We start from the raw sequence: 16,650 nt of genomic DNA, 5'->3' as shown, positions 1-16,650 counted from the left end.
GGCAAGCAGGAGGCGTCCGCAACGTAGAAGCTGTCCAGTGCGCCGGGGAGCTGCAGGTACAGCAGCGAGTTGAGGTACACAAATATCTGCGCCTTGGCGATGACCAGCGGAAGCGCGAAAAAGGCGCAGGCGCAGCACACAGCAGAGATGACGATGCTCACGTACATCAGGTCCCACGTCGTTCCGAGGATGGTCACGCACACCATTGACACTACGCTGCACGTCATCACGACGCTGTAGAGCACGACGCGCCAGTTCTGCCGCACCACGTTGATGTTCATCTCGAACACACCAAACAGACACGGTGGAATGTGCAGGTCGTCCGCCATCACCTCGGAATCGTTAACATCCCCCACTGCCACCTCGCTGCAATGGGCTGTGGGAACTTGGCACTGTTCGTAGCGGCATTCGGCGGCGTCACAGCTCGGGAGGCCAAGCAGCTCGTCCTCGACAGCGACGATGCCCTCTTCGACCTGAGGCGGCTTCATCTCTGCGGTCTGGACAGGCGCTGATGCGCTCTGCCCCTCCGGCTGCAGGTCCTCGGCAGTGGCGGTGGCCACACCCTCGCAGGAGAGAGAGCCCAAGCTGGCCTCTGCTCGCGCCTTTGCCAGTGCCGCCTTCGCATCACGCAAGTCTTGCAGACGCTCCATGCGATTCCTCTTCTCGCCATACCAGTTGAACACGAAGAAGATGCCCGTCGCAAACTGTAGGGCCGCCGACATCCACACGCCCGTCTGAGGCTTGCCACTGTCTGACAGGGGGCCCTGAATAGCAGCCCCGGCCAGCGTGCCGAGCAGGATGCACAGCCAAACGCAGCTCACCAGCGCCGGCCCAGGACCGGGGTTACGGCGCATCAGGCGGCTGTAGTGGCCCTCCGACAGAATGTCTACGCTAGACTTACCGAAGGTGGTCAGGAAGATGAAGGTGGCGGCGAGGTTGCCAGACGACGGCTGCGCAGGCAGCAGCGCATAGCCTAGGCTGAAGGCAGCACCCATAACGCACGCGATCAGCATGTACCACCGCTTCGTGTACCCCATGAGCGCGAACGTGTCCGTGAGGACCGCGACAAAGGCCTTCATCGACCATCCTGTTCCACTGATGGCGCTCAGGCGCTGGTATCGCTTCGCGTCCAGGCCGTAGCGCGTCATGAGCATCGGCTGGCGCGACAGATCAATGATCTGGCCCGCAGCCCCTTTACAGAGAAAGTACGTGATGCACAGGGCGGTGATCAGCTTTGGTCCGTACCCCTCAACCGCAGCGCCAAAGACTGGGATGTGACGTAGACGCGGACAGGAAGTGAACAGCGCTGCCGCCTGCGGATGCACAACCCTTCTGCCACTCTCCGTGCAGCGGCCCTCCGGTGTACTTTGCGGCGTCGGCTCCACCGAATTCCCCGTTGCAGTCGTGCAGCTATGCACTGAGTGCGCCTTTGTCGCGCCGTGGCTGTCGTTGTTCTCGCTGCCGCCCCCCTCGAGGGATCCGGCGATCATCGCTAGCGAGCAGGTTCAGGCTTGGCGGATGAGAATAGAGAAGCGGGAGCGCCAACAAACCTCACCTGGGGAGATTGACAGCAATAGAGAGAGGTTGCACCCTTCAGTAGCGGCCGGCGGGAGCGAGTGCGGAGGCGGAGAAGGGGGAGAGGAAAGGTTGCTAATGTGCTGGCGTCACTGAATGTTTGTTTACGTGTTGAAAGCATTGCGCAACTTGGCCTATCTGAGTGCATCTGTGCAGAGCAGCAAGACAGGTTAGAGTCCGCCAAGGTGTGACGCGATCAGAGAAGCCGGATAGGCAGAAGATCGGGAGGCTGACGGCAAGCAAAGAGGGGTGATATGCGGGGGATGGATGGGGGGGGGGCGGGGACGCCCCGCATGCATCAACAGCGGCCAAAGAATTCGTTCGGGGGCACGAGCTAAGACGAAGGGAACGCCTTCAGAAAGCGGCGCCCATGCTAGTCCTTCCCCAACGTCGGCGCCTACGCGCGTCCCTCACTCCCTCTCGCACCTCTCTCGCTTGTCGCCATCACACAGTTCCTATTGGCGTCCAGCAGAAAGGATCGCGGGCCCGTCTGCGTAGAGGGCGATCGAGACGGAATCGGCAGAGGGTGACCAAGACGGCTGGCGGATGGGGGGAAAAAGAGTGGGGAGGCCCATCCCCTCTCTCTGCACCTCTTCCGATGACAGCGAAGAGCGAAAAAAAAAGAATGGAAACGAAACGTGCCACAGAGATGGAGTTAAGTGTCCTCCAAGTCGGAATGGCACAGAGGGAGAGTCAGACTAACCAGAGAGCGGACGGACGATAAAGGGGCGCTTGGCAAGTAGCGAAACTGCGACACAAGCGACCAGAGACCGCCCCTCCCTCCCTCCCTCAATGGGAACGCTTCGCAAACGCCGAGCCAACAGCGTGAGCCCAACTCCCCCCCTCCGCCCCCCTCCCTCCCAACAGTATCAAGAGGGCGAGACACACACACACACGCAAACAACAAAAAAAGAAAACTGTACGTGAGAAGGGAGCCGATAGCGGCCCTCTTACGCCTACCTCGTACTCCTCCCTCCCTCGCCGGCGGTGTTTTTCTTTTCTTATCTTGTCCTTTCATCTGCCCTCGCCTGTCGTATGCGGGCGTGCATCGCCCTCTTTCCTTCCCCCGCCTGTATGCACAGAGAGCAGGCGCGCGACTGTAGAGGAAATGGCGCTTTCTTTTCTGTCTGTTTCAGCAGCTGCCACGCATGCCCTTGCCAGGGCTGTCTTGGCGCTGCTGCTCTTGGGACACCCGTGCAGCAACCACCACCACCACCCTCACGCTCGGGTGGCAGCAGCGAATGGGGCTGTCCAGAGCGAACACGCTTAGGGATGAAGAGCAGCCGTTGCAGAGGGGCTCCTCCTCAGCACCTGCGGCTGGGCTTTACGCAGGGAACACAAGCGCAACGCGCACTGCACCTCTACGGCAAGCACCGCGCGAAGCACCTCTTCCGTTGGTAGCGCACACAGGGTTGTTTGCTCTCCATGCGACGGGGATGGACTGCTGTCCGGCACATTGCGCAGGCATGTCGCCACAGTTCTCAGCAGCTCAACGTCCTCAGGCGTTGTCACGATTGGGTTTGTTGGCGATGCCGTCAGCATGGATAGTAGTCGCATTATCAGCCGAAGACTCCCAACGAGCTCCTCAGCGGCACGAGAATTCTGTGAGGACGCCATCAATGGCGCTTGCGTGTGCGTTAGCTCTCTTGCAGCCCGGGCGGCACCTACAGAGGTCGAATAGGCAGCGTTGCAAAGACGTCGCAACAGGCTTGGCGGTATAGATAGAGGAGGGGCGGCTTCCACACTCTGATGGTGGGCCGGTGTCACAGTTTCGTTCGCCAAGGCAATCCATTCCATATCCGTAGGGCACACCGCCACCTCCTCCGTTCGCAGTTGGTCGCGGACAGTGGTGCTTGGGACGAAGAGACAGTCGAACGGCAGCCGTCCAGCCGCGGGGAACTTCCGCAGGCCGGGTGCGGCGGAGTTCACTTCGCCGGCAGCGCTTGTCACCTCCTCGTCGTACACGATCAGTAAAGCAAGCCCCACCGCCATCGATGGCAACAATGCATGACGGCGCAGCAGTCGCTCAACACATTTCGCGATCGCCACGATGCCGTCGTCGGCAATCACCGCCGACTCTCCTTTCGCCTTTTTGGCAGCACCTCCAATCGACAACGGGGCGCCGTCAACGTGATCGTCGCCCTCCTGGTGCCGCGTGCTCGTCCAGCGCGAGCCGGCACACACCACGTAGCACCCCACTATATCCATCTCGGGCATCACCGCGCTAAGCTGCTCACGGTGCTTCTGGGCAGCCAGCCAGTCCGTCTCGTCGCTAAGCACGCGTTGAAGAAAAGCGGCGTCTCCAGAAGGTGCCACATCTGCCAGTACACCGTCGGGTGGACGTAAGCGTAGCGGCAGCTCAAAGGAAGCGGAGAGAGACGTGGTGATGCCTCGCGTGCCCCCCGCGTGATCGCGTGTCCTGACGTCAGCGGGGGCGGACACTTTCGTGGTCCCCATCAGCAAGCCTGCAGTGGGCATGAAAACTGGGGTGAGGGGTGAGGGGGCAGCGACAGCAGGCGCCTTCTCCTGTTTTTGCAGCTGCTGCTGAAGACTTGCACGGGTTATGTGGTCCACGATGCTGAGAAGCACCAAGGGATGCACAGTGACGGCGGACGACATACCGTCCGCCTCTATGCTTCCTTCTCTTTTGCAGTTTATCCGTGGTAATTGGCTAGCAAGAGGAGCGACAGGGCGTGTGTAAGTGTGTGTGTGTGTGGGAGGGGGGGTGCATGGGGCGGGGGAAGAGGCGGGGGGGGCTTTGGCATGCGCAGCATAGGGAATCCTCACGCCCACAGAAAGGGCAAGCTCGAGCGCCTTGCGCAGGAAGCCGTTGCACAGACACGATGTACGTTTGGCGACGTTTGCCAAGGCCCACGATCGATCGACGGGCGCGTACATGGGTGGACGCATGTGCAGCTGCTGGCACTGGCACTAGTGCAGGCAGGCATGCGTGCCAGTACAGCCTCAGAGCCGCGGGCGGGAAAAAAAAATGGGAAGGGGACAGTCAGCTGCAAGGGGAGCGGTATTGCACCGCCACATGTCCTTTACGTAGCGGTTGAGCATGGGGAAAGAAAGCAGCTCCATGCTAAGCAGACGGGACGAGGGGCATACGGCGACAAGGGCTTTATGGCGGGGCGTGGATGAGGGCATGCCACACACACAGAAGCACGCAAATAGGCATGCGCTCCCTTACGCACATGCACCCTGAGCATCACCGGCCCCCTGGCTGCTGATAAGGTTGTGCCGGTGAGCCTCTGAGATGCATGTAAGCGTGTACGTGGGTGTGACTATGTGTGTGCATGTATGTGTGCCGATGAGCACGTGTGGGAAGCAAAAAAAATGAAGAAGGGCGCTGCACGAGGTATTCGCAGTTGTGATGAAGTGCGAACAAGCGTGGGAACAGCGGAGCGACTGGAAGGGTCGAGGAGGCCTGTTGAGGAGATGGATGCGAAGCCGTGGACACAATTTTCTTCGGTCTTCTCTGCTGCAGTCCCTTCCACTTCTCGCCTCACTTCTATCGAGAGGAACCCACCGTACAGCGGGGTAAACTTGCGCAGCATACATGAGGGGGAGATAGGGCGGGGGAGGGGGGGCCTCCGCGTACATACAGCAGTGCAAGAGCGGATTACTGTTTCCCTGGGAGAGCGAAAGGGACCCAGACCAGTGAGAGAGGGAGCAGAATCTGGGTCAGGGCGAGAAGGAGGGGTGGGGTGGGGGGAGCCTGTCACACCATGGACCTCCCCCTCCTCCCCCTCTTCAGCCCGTTCGCATGTACACACCATAACGGCAACACCGGCAGCACCGTCTGCGCCTTCGTCAGCGGACCGGGTAGGACGTGGCCGGCTGGCATAGGATGACCTTTTCGACGTACTCAAAAAGAAGTCGCTCGAGCCATGTTGTGCCATCGATCCGCACCTGCCACCGAGACGTGGCCGCAGCGGCCGCACGCTGGTGCTGCTGCTGCTGCTGCGCGTGTCTGAAGGACGCCGTGCACTGCGGCTTGCTTCTCTGCCGCTTGAAATCAGCAGCTGCGTCTCTCACAGGGATCAGCTCAACAAGGACGCCAGCTTCACTGTCATCGTCGTCGTTGAAGTCATCGGTGCTGCAAGAATTGCTGATGCTGGTACTAGAGCGGCTGTTACCGTCACGGAGAACGAAAGCTGCCTTTGTTTGAGGAGGAAGGGACGGATTCGGCACACTCGCGGCGGCAATCAGTGCGGGCGACCGAGGGATCGTGGCCACGGCCGATGGCACTGGCTGGGGAGGCGGTGCCTTCTCCTTCGTGAGGCGTAGAGGCGCCAGCAGGGGCCTGTCGTGGAACGCCTCCCTCGCGCCAGAAACACCGCCGCTGCCTGACAGGTGGATCTTGTTCTCCGCCACGGCGGAGTCAGAGGAAGGAACCTTCATCCCTGCTGGGCGCATCCACTCCGTCACCACCAGCCGTGGCCGCCGCCACACCTCTGAGACGCTCTCCATGAAGACAGCGTGGCTGCCGCGTCGCGTCAGCACCGTCGTTATCCACGGGTTCGCCTGCAGCAGCGGAAAGGGCACCGTCGACGTCGGGGCGACCGGGTCATCGCGAGAGTGCACGAGCAGCGTGGGAACTCGGATGCGCTGAATGAGAGCTGCATGCTGAGCGGAGCGCACACGCAACTCCACCAGCGCCGCAGCTTGCGAGGAGAGTGCCGGAGTCCGCGAGGGTGGCGGGTACGGTATGGGCTGCTGCAGCTGTGGCGGCGGCATCGGCACGGACGATATCGCTGACTTCTCCGGCGCGTGCAGCCCTGCCTCCGTAGAAGTGGATGTCGCACTAGCAAGCGCGGCGTTGCCCCGTTCCCTCTCTGCCCCCACCACACACACGCTGCTGGCGCCACCGTCGGGTGCGGGAACAAAGAGCAACGGCGAAGATGCCGGCGTCGCAAAGAAGCTGTTGAATTCTTCGCTGGCGAGCCGTTCACGCTCCAAGGTCGGCGCGGCTTGTCCTCTGTTGTTCGCAGAAGGAGTGCCGCGGAGCGCGACTGCAGCTTGCGCGACTCCCGAAGCCCCGCTCCCAGGCAGGCGAGCTGCTTGCCTGACCGTGGGGGATACCACCTGCAGCGTACAGGAGGCTATTACATCATCGGTAGACATCTGCGACCAGGTGCACCGCCGCGTGTTTCCGGCCGGGAAAGATGGGGAGGCGGAAAGGGAGCCGCTTGCTCCGTATCGCCCCGTCTCCGCCTCTGTTCCTGGAGCGGATAGAAGATGACGTCGGCTTCCACCGCGAGCACCGCTGACGACAGGGAGAGACGCGGACGCTGGGGTGGCCTGCATCCTGCCACCGCCGAGCGGCGCCGGAGGGTCCACGGAGGGTGGTGGGGGCAGGTCATCTGCCGTTTTGCATGCCGCCTCGAGACGCTGCTGCTGCACCCCCGCCATGATTGGTGACTTGGCCAGCTCTTCCCAGTCCGTGACGGTCTCGAGGTGGGGCAGCCACGATAGCGTCGACGGCTCCCGTAAGAAGTCATGACGCACGGACGACGGCGATGCATCTTGGTCGGGGCTCGAGAACGGCACACGAGCGCCGCCACCAACAGCACTGAAGGTCCGCGTGGTCAGCACGTTTGCCTCTCTCTCCGCATCGCGCCGATCACCCACGCGCATACTTGGCACCGTGGGCACCGCCGCAGCCGCCGCATTTCCCAAAGCCACAAATGACTCCGGTGATGAAGCTGCACGCACGTATCGAAAGAGTGGTGTTGCAGAAAGGCCGTGCTGCGGCAGCGCCTTTGCTCTGGTGCTGGGCATGAAGGCGGCCCCAGAGAACGAAAAAGAAGACGGTATCAGGGGCGCCTGCCTGCATGCCGGCTGCGAGTGCGGCGCTGTTGTCGTGTCGCGCGGCATGCCGAGACTGAAATCGCTGTCTGTGACCTTTGGCAGGACGCCACAGAGGCTGCCCGTACTCGCGGGGGAGAGACAGTCGAGGGCGGCGCTTCGCTGCGCCAATCGAGCCTGCAAGCGCTGCTGCTGCTGGTGCGTCCACGTAATGGTCGCTCTGTCGAGGCCGCGCTGCGCTTGGTTCACCTCCTCGCGAGCCTCACGAAAGAGGTGGAGGATCTGATAGAAGGAGATGCAAGGCAACGCCGTGGAGCCCACCTGCGACGGCGGCGCGCTCGCACACTTGCGGGCTTTGTAGTCGGGCCGCGCTGGCGTGTCCATCGCGCCCTGACACACCTTTGCGGTTCTCAAGATCCTCCCGCTGCCTGCCAGAGCTACCCCGCCTTGCGACTGCTCCTGATGCTGCCGATGGGCGAGCAGTGCATCGGCGATGAGCTGCATCCGTGTCAGCAGGCACAGCAGCCGCGCCGGTCCGGTGGTGAGCTGGGATAAGATGCGCGGCATGTGCGGCGCGGCGGGCAGCGTCACCGACGCTGGCGACGCCGCGCTGATAGAGGCGGCGATGGCGCTCAAGTCGTTGCCGCTGCCGGAGCTGTTATTGCTAATATGTGATGCGCGCCGAGCTACCTTCGCCAACGATGACGTACTGCGCTCCTTTCGCTTCAGCGCCAACGCTTCAGCGTGCTGCTCCGGAAGAAGCTGAAAGGCCGAAGAAAGAGTGTGCGAGAAGCACACGACCCCGTCAAGTCGCGCTGGGGGACGTGCCCCAGTGCCCTCCTCGCTCTCGCCATCGGGGCGGCTGCCCTTGCCGGTTGGCGTCTGCTGCTGTGTTATCGCCAGCTCTAAAAGTGGACTCGATGCTTCCGACCAGCCGACCCCCACAATATACACTGGCCGTCGTGAGCGAGGGGCCGCGGGCGCCGTAGCAGCGGCCCCCTCCGACGGCGGTCGACTATACGAATCGGGAGGAGCCGAATAGACGGCTGTAGTAGACGTGAAAGGCCCCGATTCCTCTGTTCCTGGAGGCTGACACACCTCCAGGTTTTCCCGCAACCGCTTCACAACGTGTCGCAAATCTCGCAGCGTCAGCGAGGGCATTGATATGTCGTCGGCGCGCTCTGGTGAGGCAGCAGGCACCCGAAGTTCGACAACAGGAACAGCCGCGTACCACTGTGCGGCGGGCCTTGTCGCCGGTCGTGCTGCCGATATCGGCGACGACGAGGTTCCCTGCGGCATTGGTGTGTCGTTGACTTCGGCCTCGCTGCTCTCTTCACTTGCGCGAGAGCGGCTGGTGGTGCTGTGCATCGCAGGGGTGTACGCCATTTCCTCTACACCGGCCTTGAAGGTCGGCAGGGCCTCCTCCCTCTCCATCGAGCCATCGCCATGCTGCGTCGTCCGACTCAACGTCGCAGCGCGACGCGAACTGAGAAGCGCCTGGTCGGCCCTCGCATCGTCGAGGGGAGCCGCTGCTTCGCCTGTGAAGAACGATGTCTGCCAAGTACCGGCGAGGGTCAGCAGCTGGCACATGTGGCTGAGTCGCATTACGGTATGCGGATACAGCCCGTTTCCTTGCAGGAGAGATGGGCAGAGTAGCAGCACCACCACCGGAGCAGGAAAGGGGGGCTGCGATATGGACATATTGCGCAGATCAGCAGCTGGAGGAGCAGACCACATCGGTGGCCGGCGGCCATGCAGCCAGTACACGCCCACTGACTGCTGGCACACCGGTTCCGGTGCTGAGGTGGAGGAAATAGGAATTGGCAAGCCCGCCATGTGCGCCTGCGCTCGGGCCATTGCCGCCACCTTCGGTCTGGCTGTCGTTGGCTGAGAAGGACCGTGCGCGGAAAGAGAAATACTGCCCTTAGCGCGGGTTATCACCGGCATCGATGGAGCTGTCGCCGTCGCCGCCGTCGTGTCGGCGTGCACTGGCTCGAACGTGTGATACGTGTCTGTGGTGTACCGATCAATGCAGGCTTGCATGGCACCCTCAAGGCGGCGGAACGGACACCACCCACCGCCGTCGACAGCGGTGCCGTGCGAGGTGGGTGGTGCGGCCGTGCAAGTCCAGCAGTGAAGCGGCGCCATGGCGCTATGTGGGCGAACGATCGTGTAGACGAGGCTGCAGAGGAGGCGAGCACACATGAGAAGAGGCCTTAGAAGGAAGGCGGCGACGTCCTGCCACGACTCGCGCTCCGACCACCCTTCTGGCAGGGGTGCGCGGGTGCGCTGATGGCGAACCTCCTCTTCGGGCGACGCAGTTGTCGCCGAGCCTGTAGCGATACTGGCCAGATCATTCAGTTCTTCTCCCAGCGGCGTAGACAACGCCGCCAGCGTTCTCCAACCTCGGCAGCACAGTAGCTCCGCCGCAATGCGCAGCAGCGGGTCCGCCAGCGCTAAAAGCAACTGCGCGCGGGCGTGAACGGCGTACCAGGGCGGCAGAAAGCCGTACTGGCCCCGAAACGATGTCGATGCGCTCTCCACACATTTGATGGTGTCCGATGGTGGCGCGGGAGAGCGGAAGACGACTGTGCACCACATCGGCACTGTGGTGCACAGGCGCTCTCGCGCCGCAGCGGTCAACGCCTGCGCGGATGCGGCCCGGGCTGTGGCTCTCTGCGAAGCAACCCCACACTGCCGGCCACCCCATCGAGCCAACAGGCCTTCCGCCTCGGCGATGATGCCAGCGTTCTGGCGTGCTGCAGCCAGACTACCCTGTTGAGGCTCCCGTTGAGGTGGAAGTGAAACTGACACGCTCACCGCCACACCATCGAAGAAGGTGTCCGTCACGCAGGGCTGCTGATCGCCGCCATCCGCGGCATCGCTTACAGTGGCGCTAAGCGGCTCATTAAAGCTGGCGTAAACAGCGTCCTCTTCGTCAAAGCCGCCGCCGCTGGGGCGCTGATGAAGAGCTCGTGGCACCAGAAAGCGCTGAGTGCGCTGCATCGGGCTGCTCTGGAGGCTGATGGGTGCCGGCTCACCCCCTGGGCTGCCGTCGCGCCACACAGCTACGTCTACTGTATGCAAAGAGAGGGGGCGCAAGACCGTGGACCCGATCGGTGTTGCGTCCACCGTGTAGTTCGACCACGATCCCTGGGAGCCGTTCATGTCCTCCGCATCCCTTCCGTCCTCATCGTGCCAGCCTTTCAGCCCTGAAGCCGGCGGGCGACCATACGAACTTGGTGAGAGACCCCCGCGCTGTCGCTGCTGGCGCGAGTGCGGTGTATCAGGCAAGCGTGTAGCGAAGAAGGGGCTAACAGCGCGCGGCACTTGTGGCCACCACCACGACGACGACTCCTTCGCTGTGCGAAGAGACCGGATGCGGCCGACAGCCTTACGAGAGAGGAGGCCGCGGCTGTCTTCCGTTTCCCGGGTGCTGCCATCCAGCGACTGCGCGCGAGCTCCTGATTTCGCCATGTCCACGCTGTCGCTGTTATTTGACGTGTCGCGCTCCTCCGCTTTCTGGTATTGGTAGGCTGAGGAAAGCACCGGCTGCACCTGAGCCTCTCCGCGTCGTCCCAGCCATACGCTCGGTGTGTCGTGCCGCTCTACAAGATAGTAGGAGGGCAGGAACAGGAGCATCTCTACCATGAAAAGAAGCGTGGTCCGGCAAGCGTAGTAGACGCACAGGAGTGCGTAGGTGACGGAGCTGCTGATGGACATGGTAGAGATGGGTGTGGACTCTGGCGACAGTTGAAGGCGCAGGGATGCGCACACACGATGAAGGCAAATAAAATATAAAAGAATTACATATATATATATGGGAGCAGTAGCAAATAGGGAATCGCGTCTCTGTGTGTGTGCGTGCGTGCGTGTGTGTACGGGAGGGGGGTGCGTGTGGTTGAGGGACTGAGGACTGCTTTCCGTGTGTGTTTGGTGCTCCTTTTGTTTTTGTCGGCGTGGGAGAGGAGGAGGCGAGCGCGCAGGCGACGGAAGAGGCGGAGACACCGATAAGGACTGATTCAGCTGCTGCGATAGCTGATGGCTGCGTATAGTCTTCGATGCGTCCCCTCCTCTTCTCCCCTCAATGTGCAAGCGCGATGCACCCTTCACAAGCGGTACTAATGGCGCACACAGCCTTGCGCGCGGGTGGCTGCTGAAAAAGAAGAGGAGAGAAAACTTCAGGTTTCGTGCGGGCTGCGATGTCGCAATGGTCAGTGGTCAGGGAGCATCGAGAGAGAGAGGGAGGGAGAGGGAGGCATACAGACAGAGAGCGAGCAAGCGCGACTGATCAGGTGAGTGAGCAAAAGGGGGAGGGTAACACTACGCGCAAAAAAGGCAGGGAAAGAGACGCGTAGCGAATTGCGGGAAGAGAGGAGAAAGGCGAGGAGAGGGCCCAAGAAAAAAGCCAGACAGTTGTGTGTTTGTGTGTATGTGTGTGTGGAGTGGTGCATGGGAGGAGGATGCGAAGGGGGGAGAGGGGAAGGCACACTTGAACACAGAGGTGGCGCATGACGACAGCGTACCTCACTCCCTCGAGGAAGGCGACATGAGGGTGTGCTTTCGCTCTCTCTCTGCGTGCGTGTGCGCTTGTCTGCGCATGTGAAAGAGTGGCGCACGCAGCGCTGGCAGTCTGTCTGGACCCCCCCATTCGGAGTAACGTTCAGCCATGTGCTCAGATAGAACCATGGACGTCTTTCGACCCGTTCATTTACGTTTTAGGCTCAGTTGTCGTCGGTGAGCCGGAAGGGGAGAGGAAGGGAGGCGGAGGGGAAGAGTGTATGTGTGTGTGTGTGCGTTGGGGGTATGGGAGGAAGGTCGGTCGGTCGCCCTCGGTCGGTATTTTTGCCTTCTCCAATTCGGTTCCAAGAGGACGTGACTCACACATGCCTGAGCGGAAAGGTATGGAGACAAGAGGGAGCACAGGCCGGCCAGGTGTGGGGAGACAGCGCACGCGACGGTAGAGGAGGGGGAAGTGGGGATACATGCATAGATATATAGATGTAGATCTATGCGGTCAGCTGAGCGATAGGGTGGCACAGACAGTCATCGTTCACCACCACCTCCGCCGGGGTGCACACACACAGAGAGAGAGGAGAGGCAGACACACAGACAGGCACACACACACACACACACACAGACTGACAGATACAAAAAGGTGCGGGGAAATCACCTGGCGGCGAGGGGGGACGGTAAGACAACACACACGCGCGTGCGTCAGCGGGGAGGGAGGGAGGGGCGAAAGAGATGCCCGTCCATGGATACCGTACACGCGATTCACAAGGCAACAGAAAGACAGGCTAACACGTCCCCGGTTAGATAAATACACATTCCCGAGCGAAGGAGATAGGCATTCATGCCCATCTGGCAGGGCCATGAATGGTGACAGTCAGAGAGAGACACACACACACAGTTTGAGGGAGGAAGCACCCAAGGGAGACCGGAAGGGAGGACGAAGAAAAAAGGGGGTGGGGGTGGGGCGCTGAGGAAGAACGGCGTAGAAAGAGGAGACACACAGGAAACTCACGACGCGCTCGACTACCCCTGCGCGTCATCGGTGGAGGTACGCGCACCGTGCAGACGTCACGGCACTGGAAGAGCGGCGCGCTACGCTTTCGTCGTGCCGTCAGCGGCCACCACTGCTTTCTTGAGCGACGTCATGAACGTCATGATGGACGCGTCATCTGTGTAGATCACGTCAGCCTGTTCCATCGCCCCGTTGGGGCCCACACCGTACTGCATGCCCGAGTTGTGGTAGTTCGTGGCCGGGTTCACACGCGTCTTGACATGGCGCGCCTCGGAGCCGTCGGCGTCGGTGCGCGAGAAGCGTGGGTAGGGGTATCGGCTCGCCAAGATTTCCTGCGCATCGCGCTCCGCCGCCTCCAGCAGCTCGGCAAAGCCAGCGTATTCCGGGTTCTCGTGGTACGCTGCCTCGATCCATTGGTAGATGACACTGCCCCACATGATATGAACGTTAAAGTACGCGTCCATCAGCACAATGTTATCGTGGCGCAGACTGCTGCTGTCGAGCTGCATGGGCGTCGCGAACGGATTTTCCATGTCGTACGAGTTCAGCGTGGGCTGGATCATGAGCATGCAGTTGTCCACAGACTCGCGCAGCAGCCAGTGGCGCTTGAAGGTCGTCTCATCGGGCGAAATGTTGAGCACCATGAAGTACTCAGAGCGTCGCAGGTTGTACATGAAAGATGGGAAGAGGGAGAGGCACGGATCGAGCCGCAGCGTGTTCGGTTGCCCAGGGGAGAAGGTGGAGTAGCGGCGCACGAAGCGCACTAGCAGCGTGTCCAGCCACCGTTTGGCGTCATCCCATTTGCCTGGATGCTTCTCCAGTATGCTCACCGCCATGCGCGCCACGATTGTTGCTGCGCATGTCTGATCAAAGGCGCCAGCTTGTGTGTAGTAGTCCGGCGGGGCAGTTGGTGGGGCAATAGGCTGCAGAACGCTCGTCACGCGCACCCGGTGCTCCCCGCGCGGCGTGGTGTAGCGCGTGACGAACTGGATGAAGCGCTTCTCATGCGCGCTCTCTATGCCACCCTGCTCGCTGTTGGCGGTGGCCGTGTCAAACAAGAAGGACAGCGTCATGTCCTTGTCGAGGTAGCTGACACGCCACCGAGTCGTGCCACCAACGCCAACCTCCAGTGGCGACGTTAGACGCGTGGGCCCACGCTTATTTGCTTCCACGTCCACGTTGCACGGACCGAGAGCGCCGCGCAGCAACGTGCCGACGGACGTGTTCACCTCTATATGCACCGCGAACCCGCAGTTCGCACGGTGGTCCTCCCTTCTGCAACTGTCGTCCGCGCCCGCATAAGACGTGCCTCCCGCCGCCGCCGCCGCCGCTGCGTCCCCCGCCCCAGCCCTCAAGTCGCAGCGCTGCCAGTAGCGCTTCAGCGACTCGACAAACATAATGTCCGTCGTCTCGTCCTCGACGATAAGTGTCCCGCCCGTGTGGTCGATGCAGCGGCGCATCTCCATGACCCCGACCTGATCAAGAGACTGCGCAAAGACGTCCAGACAGGCGTTTGTGGCGATCAGACGCGGCTCGAGCGCCTTGTAGAAGTTGAAGGCCGCCTCGTAATACGGCGTGTCGCCTTCGATGATGTCTCGATGGAAGCGCATCATGTCTGCCTTGTCGGTGCTGATGACGGCACCGGGGCCGCGCGTGCATGGGCCTCCCGTGAAGAGGAGAACCTTGCCCATCTTGGTGTGCCCTGCAGTCGCCGAACCGGCTTTCACGCTCTTGCCGTATTGCACGTACTGCGGCTGTCCTGCCACCTGCGGTGGCGCGAGGGCTTCCATCAGATACGTGGCTGCCTCCAACGCCGTTGAGGTGGCCCGCAGCGGCCGCTTGGACGACGGTACGGCGGCGCCGTCCTCCTCGAGCTCCTCGATGAGGGAGGTAAAAACTGCCTCCACATCGCACAACGGTGCCAGCAGCCGCCCTCGAACGGGGTGACTCTCCGAGACCTGGAGCATGCCCTGCAGCGACTCGACTGGGTTCGCCGTGTTGCCGCGCAGCAGGTAGCACTTGCGGACAGCCGCACCGAATTTAGCGCCCAGTTCCCACACGGAGACGGTGGCGCCGAACGAGATGAGGCCCACGAGGGCACTGCGCGGCAAGTGCTGGAGCGACTCCAGCAGACTTGCACGCAGCGACGCCATCTCACCCGATGGGATGCACGTGTCAACTACAAAGATAAAAGCCACCGATGACGGCGGCGCCCCCACCGCCGCCGGTGGGCGGGTGAGCACGTACTCGACCGTCTCGTACATGAGCGCGGGGTGCTGCTCTGTGACGGTGGTGTTGCCGTGGAACGAGTTGCGGCGCTTGCACGACAGGCACACCCAATACCTGTTCGTCTCCCGCTGATTGTGGACATTGCAAAAGGCGCCGCAGTTTGTGCAGCACAGCTCCTCAAGCGCTGCGCCAAGTACGAGTTGGCTTGCCTCGATGGGATACAGCGGCGTGTACATGCAACTCATCGGGATGACCATCTCCGGCGTTGCCAGCGTCGCCGCGGAGGGATTTTCCTTCGTCTTCGTCTTGGACGTTGTTGGAAAGCACGACCACGTCCACCGCAGCCCGTTTTCGTCGGTTGCGTTGAGGGCCGCCGGCGCCGGTGCGGCGGCGGGGGCGGCCGCAGGTGCACTGTTTACCTGGCATGCGTTGGCGTTGCCGTAGTACCCACCTCGAGGCTGCGGCTGTTGTGGGTAATTCGGCGGCGGCGGCGCCGTCTGCGAGTTGTAGGCGCTCATGGACGCCACGCCAGGGTAGCCGCCGTTGCCCACGTCAGCGACAGCGCCGCCGCTGTTGCTGGCGGCCGCCGCGACCCCCTGCTCGTATCCGTCGTATCCCACTGGGAAAGTGCTGGCGACTGTGCCTGGTGCGCCACCTCCGTAATAGCCTTGCGACGACGTTGGCGCGGCGGTGGCCGCACCGCTATTGTACTGATTGAGGTTCGGATAGGAGTTGCCCCACGAACCGGCTGACGTCGCCTGAGCAGCAGGGTAGGATGAAGCTTGCTGTGGCTGTTGCTCTTGGGGCTGAGCTTGCGCGCCATAGCCTCCGTACGCGCCGCCAGCCACTGCCGTGAGAGCCTCGGTCGCACCTGCACCGCCGTAGTAGCCCGCACTGCCGCCGTACGCGCCCCCTTGCGTGGCGCCTTGGCCGTAATACGGGTTGAACCCCTGGTTCATAGTGCGTCCTGCGTAGACTAACGGCTTGGCTATTCAGTGGCTGTGGATTCACTGCCTCCTCCCTGTGAGAAGCGGCCCGGCAGCGCTTCTGTACGTGTACGTGAACGAGTTTCGGTCGATGTGTTCTAGTGGCTTGAGCGAAATTATGCGGGGGCGTAGATGGTGGCTAACGCGGACCGGCAGTAGCCCGTTTCGATCACCACAGGCGCGCGTGTAACGCCGTGGCGATTCGCGCCGACGCGCGAGGAAGAGGATCAAACGTGGGATAGAGGGAGGAGAAGCTTCCCTGGGCAGGCCACATTCAGAGCCGACCACAGCCCGACCGAGGGGTCACAGAGGAAAAAAGAGGGGAGGGGGAGGGGGAGGCGCGACGGCGACAAGAGGGAAAAAAAGTGGAGAATAAGGCAACGCTCACGAGGGCAAAGCGAATGTACGAGGCGGACTCGGCGTGGGCGCCAACGGCATCGAGGGACAGCGGATCTCTCCCTCCCTCCCTCTCTGTCTGTGCGTTGTGTGTGTGTGTGTCGGGGAGGGGAGGAGGGGAGT

At 62.0% G+C, this 16,650-nt stretch overlaps 3 protein-coding genes across 3 annotated transcripts; all 3 read right to left on the bottom strand.

The window, feature by feature from the left end:
- Positions 1-2,841: 2,841 nt before the first annotated feature.
- On the bottom strand, positions 2,842-4,194 carry LSCM1_07037 (uncharacterized protein; the record flags this gene model as incomplete). The annotated part of the gene is made up of 1 exon (XM_067324429.1): positions 2,842-4,194. The coding sequence occupies one exon, from the start codon at positions 4,192-4,194 to the stop codon at positions 2,842-2,844; it is 1,353 nt and encodes a 450-aa protein (XP_067180633.1).
- A 1,197-nt stretch (positions 4,195-5,391) lies between these two features.
- Positions 5,392-11,112, bottom strand: LSCM1_07036 (uncharacterized protein; the record flags this gene model as incomplete). Its single annotated transcript, XM_067324428.1, has 1 exon — positions 5,392-11,112. One exon carries the CDS (start codon positions 11,110-11,112, stop codon positions 5,392-5,394), a length of 5,721 nt encoding a protein of 1,906 aa, XP_067180632.1.
- A 1,884-nt stretch (positions 11,113-12,996) lies between these two features.
- On the bottom strand, positions 12,997-16,104 carry LSCM1_07035 (uncharacterized protein; the record flags this gene model as incomplete). The annotated part of the gene is made up of 1 exon (XM_067324427.1): positions 12,997-16,104. The coding sequence occupies one exon, from the start codon at positions 16,102-16,104 to the stop codon at positions 12,997-12,999; it is 3,108 nt and encodes a 1,035-aa protein (XP_067180631.1).
- Positions 16,105-16,650: the final 546 nt, after the last annotated feature.

This window comes from Leishmania martiniquensis, chromosome 10 (assembly GCF_017916325.1).
Source record: "Leishmania martiniquensis isolate LSCM1 chromosome 10, whole genome shotgun sequence".
In the NCBI taxonomy this organism is placed as follows: Eukaryota; Euglenozoa; class Kinetoplastea; order Trypanosomatida; family Trypanosomatidae; genus Leishmania; species Leishmania martiniquensis.
The sequence above is the reverse complement of the archived record's forward strand: the minus strand, read 5'-3'. Positions and strand labels throughout refer to the sequence as shown.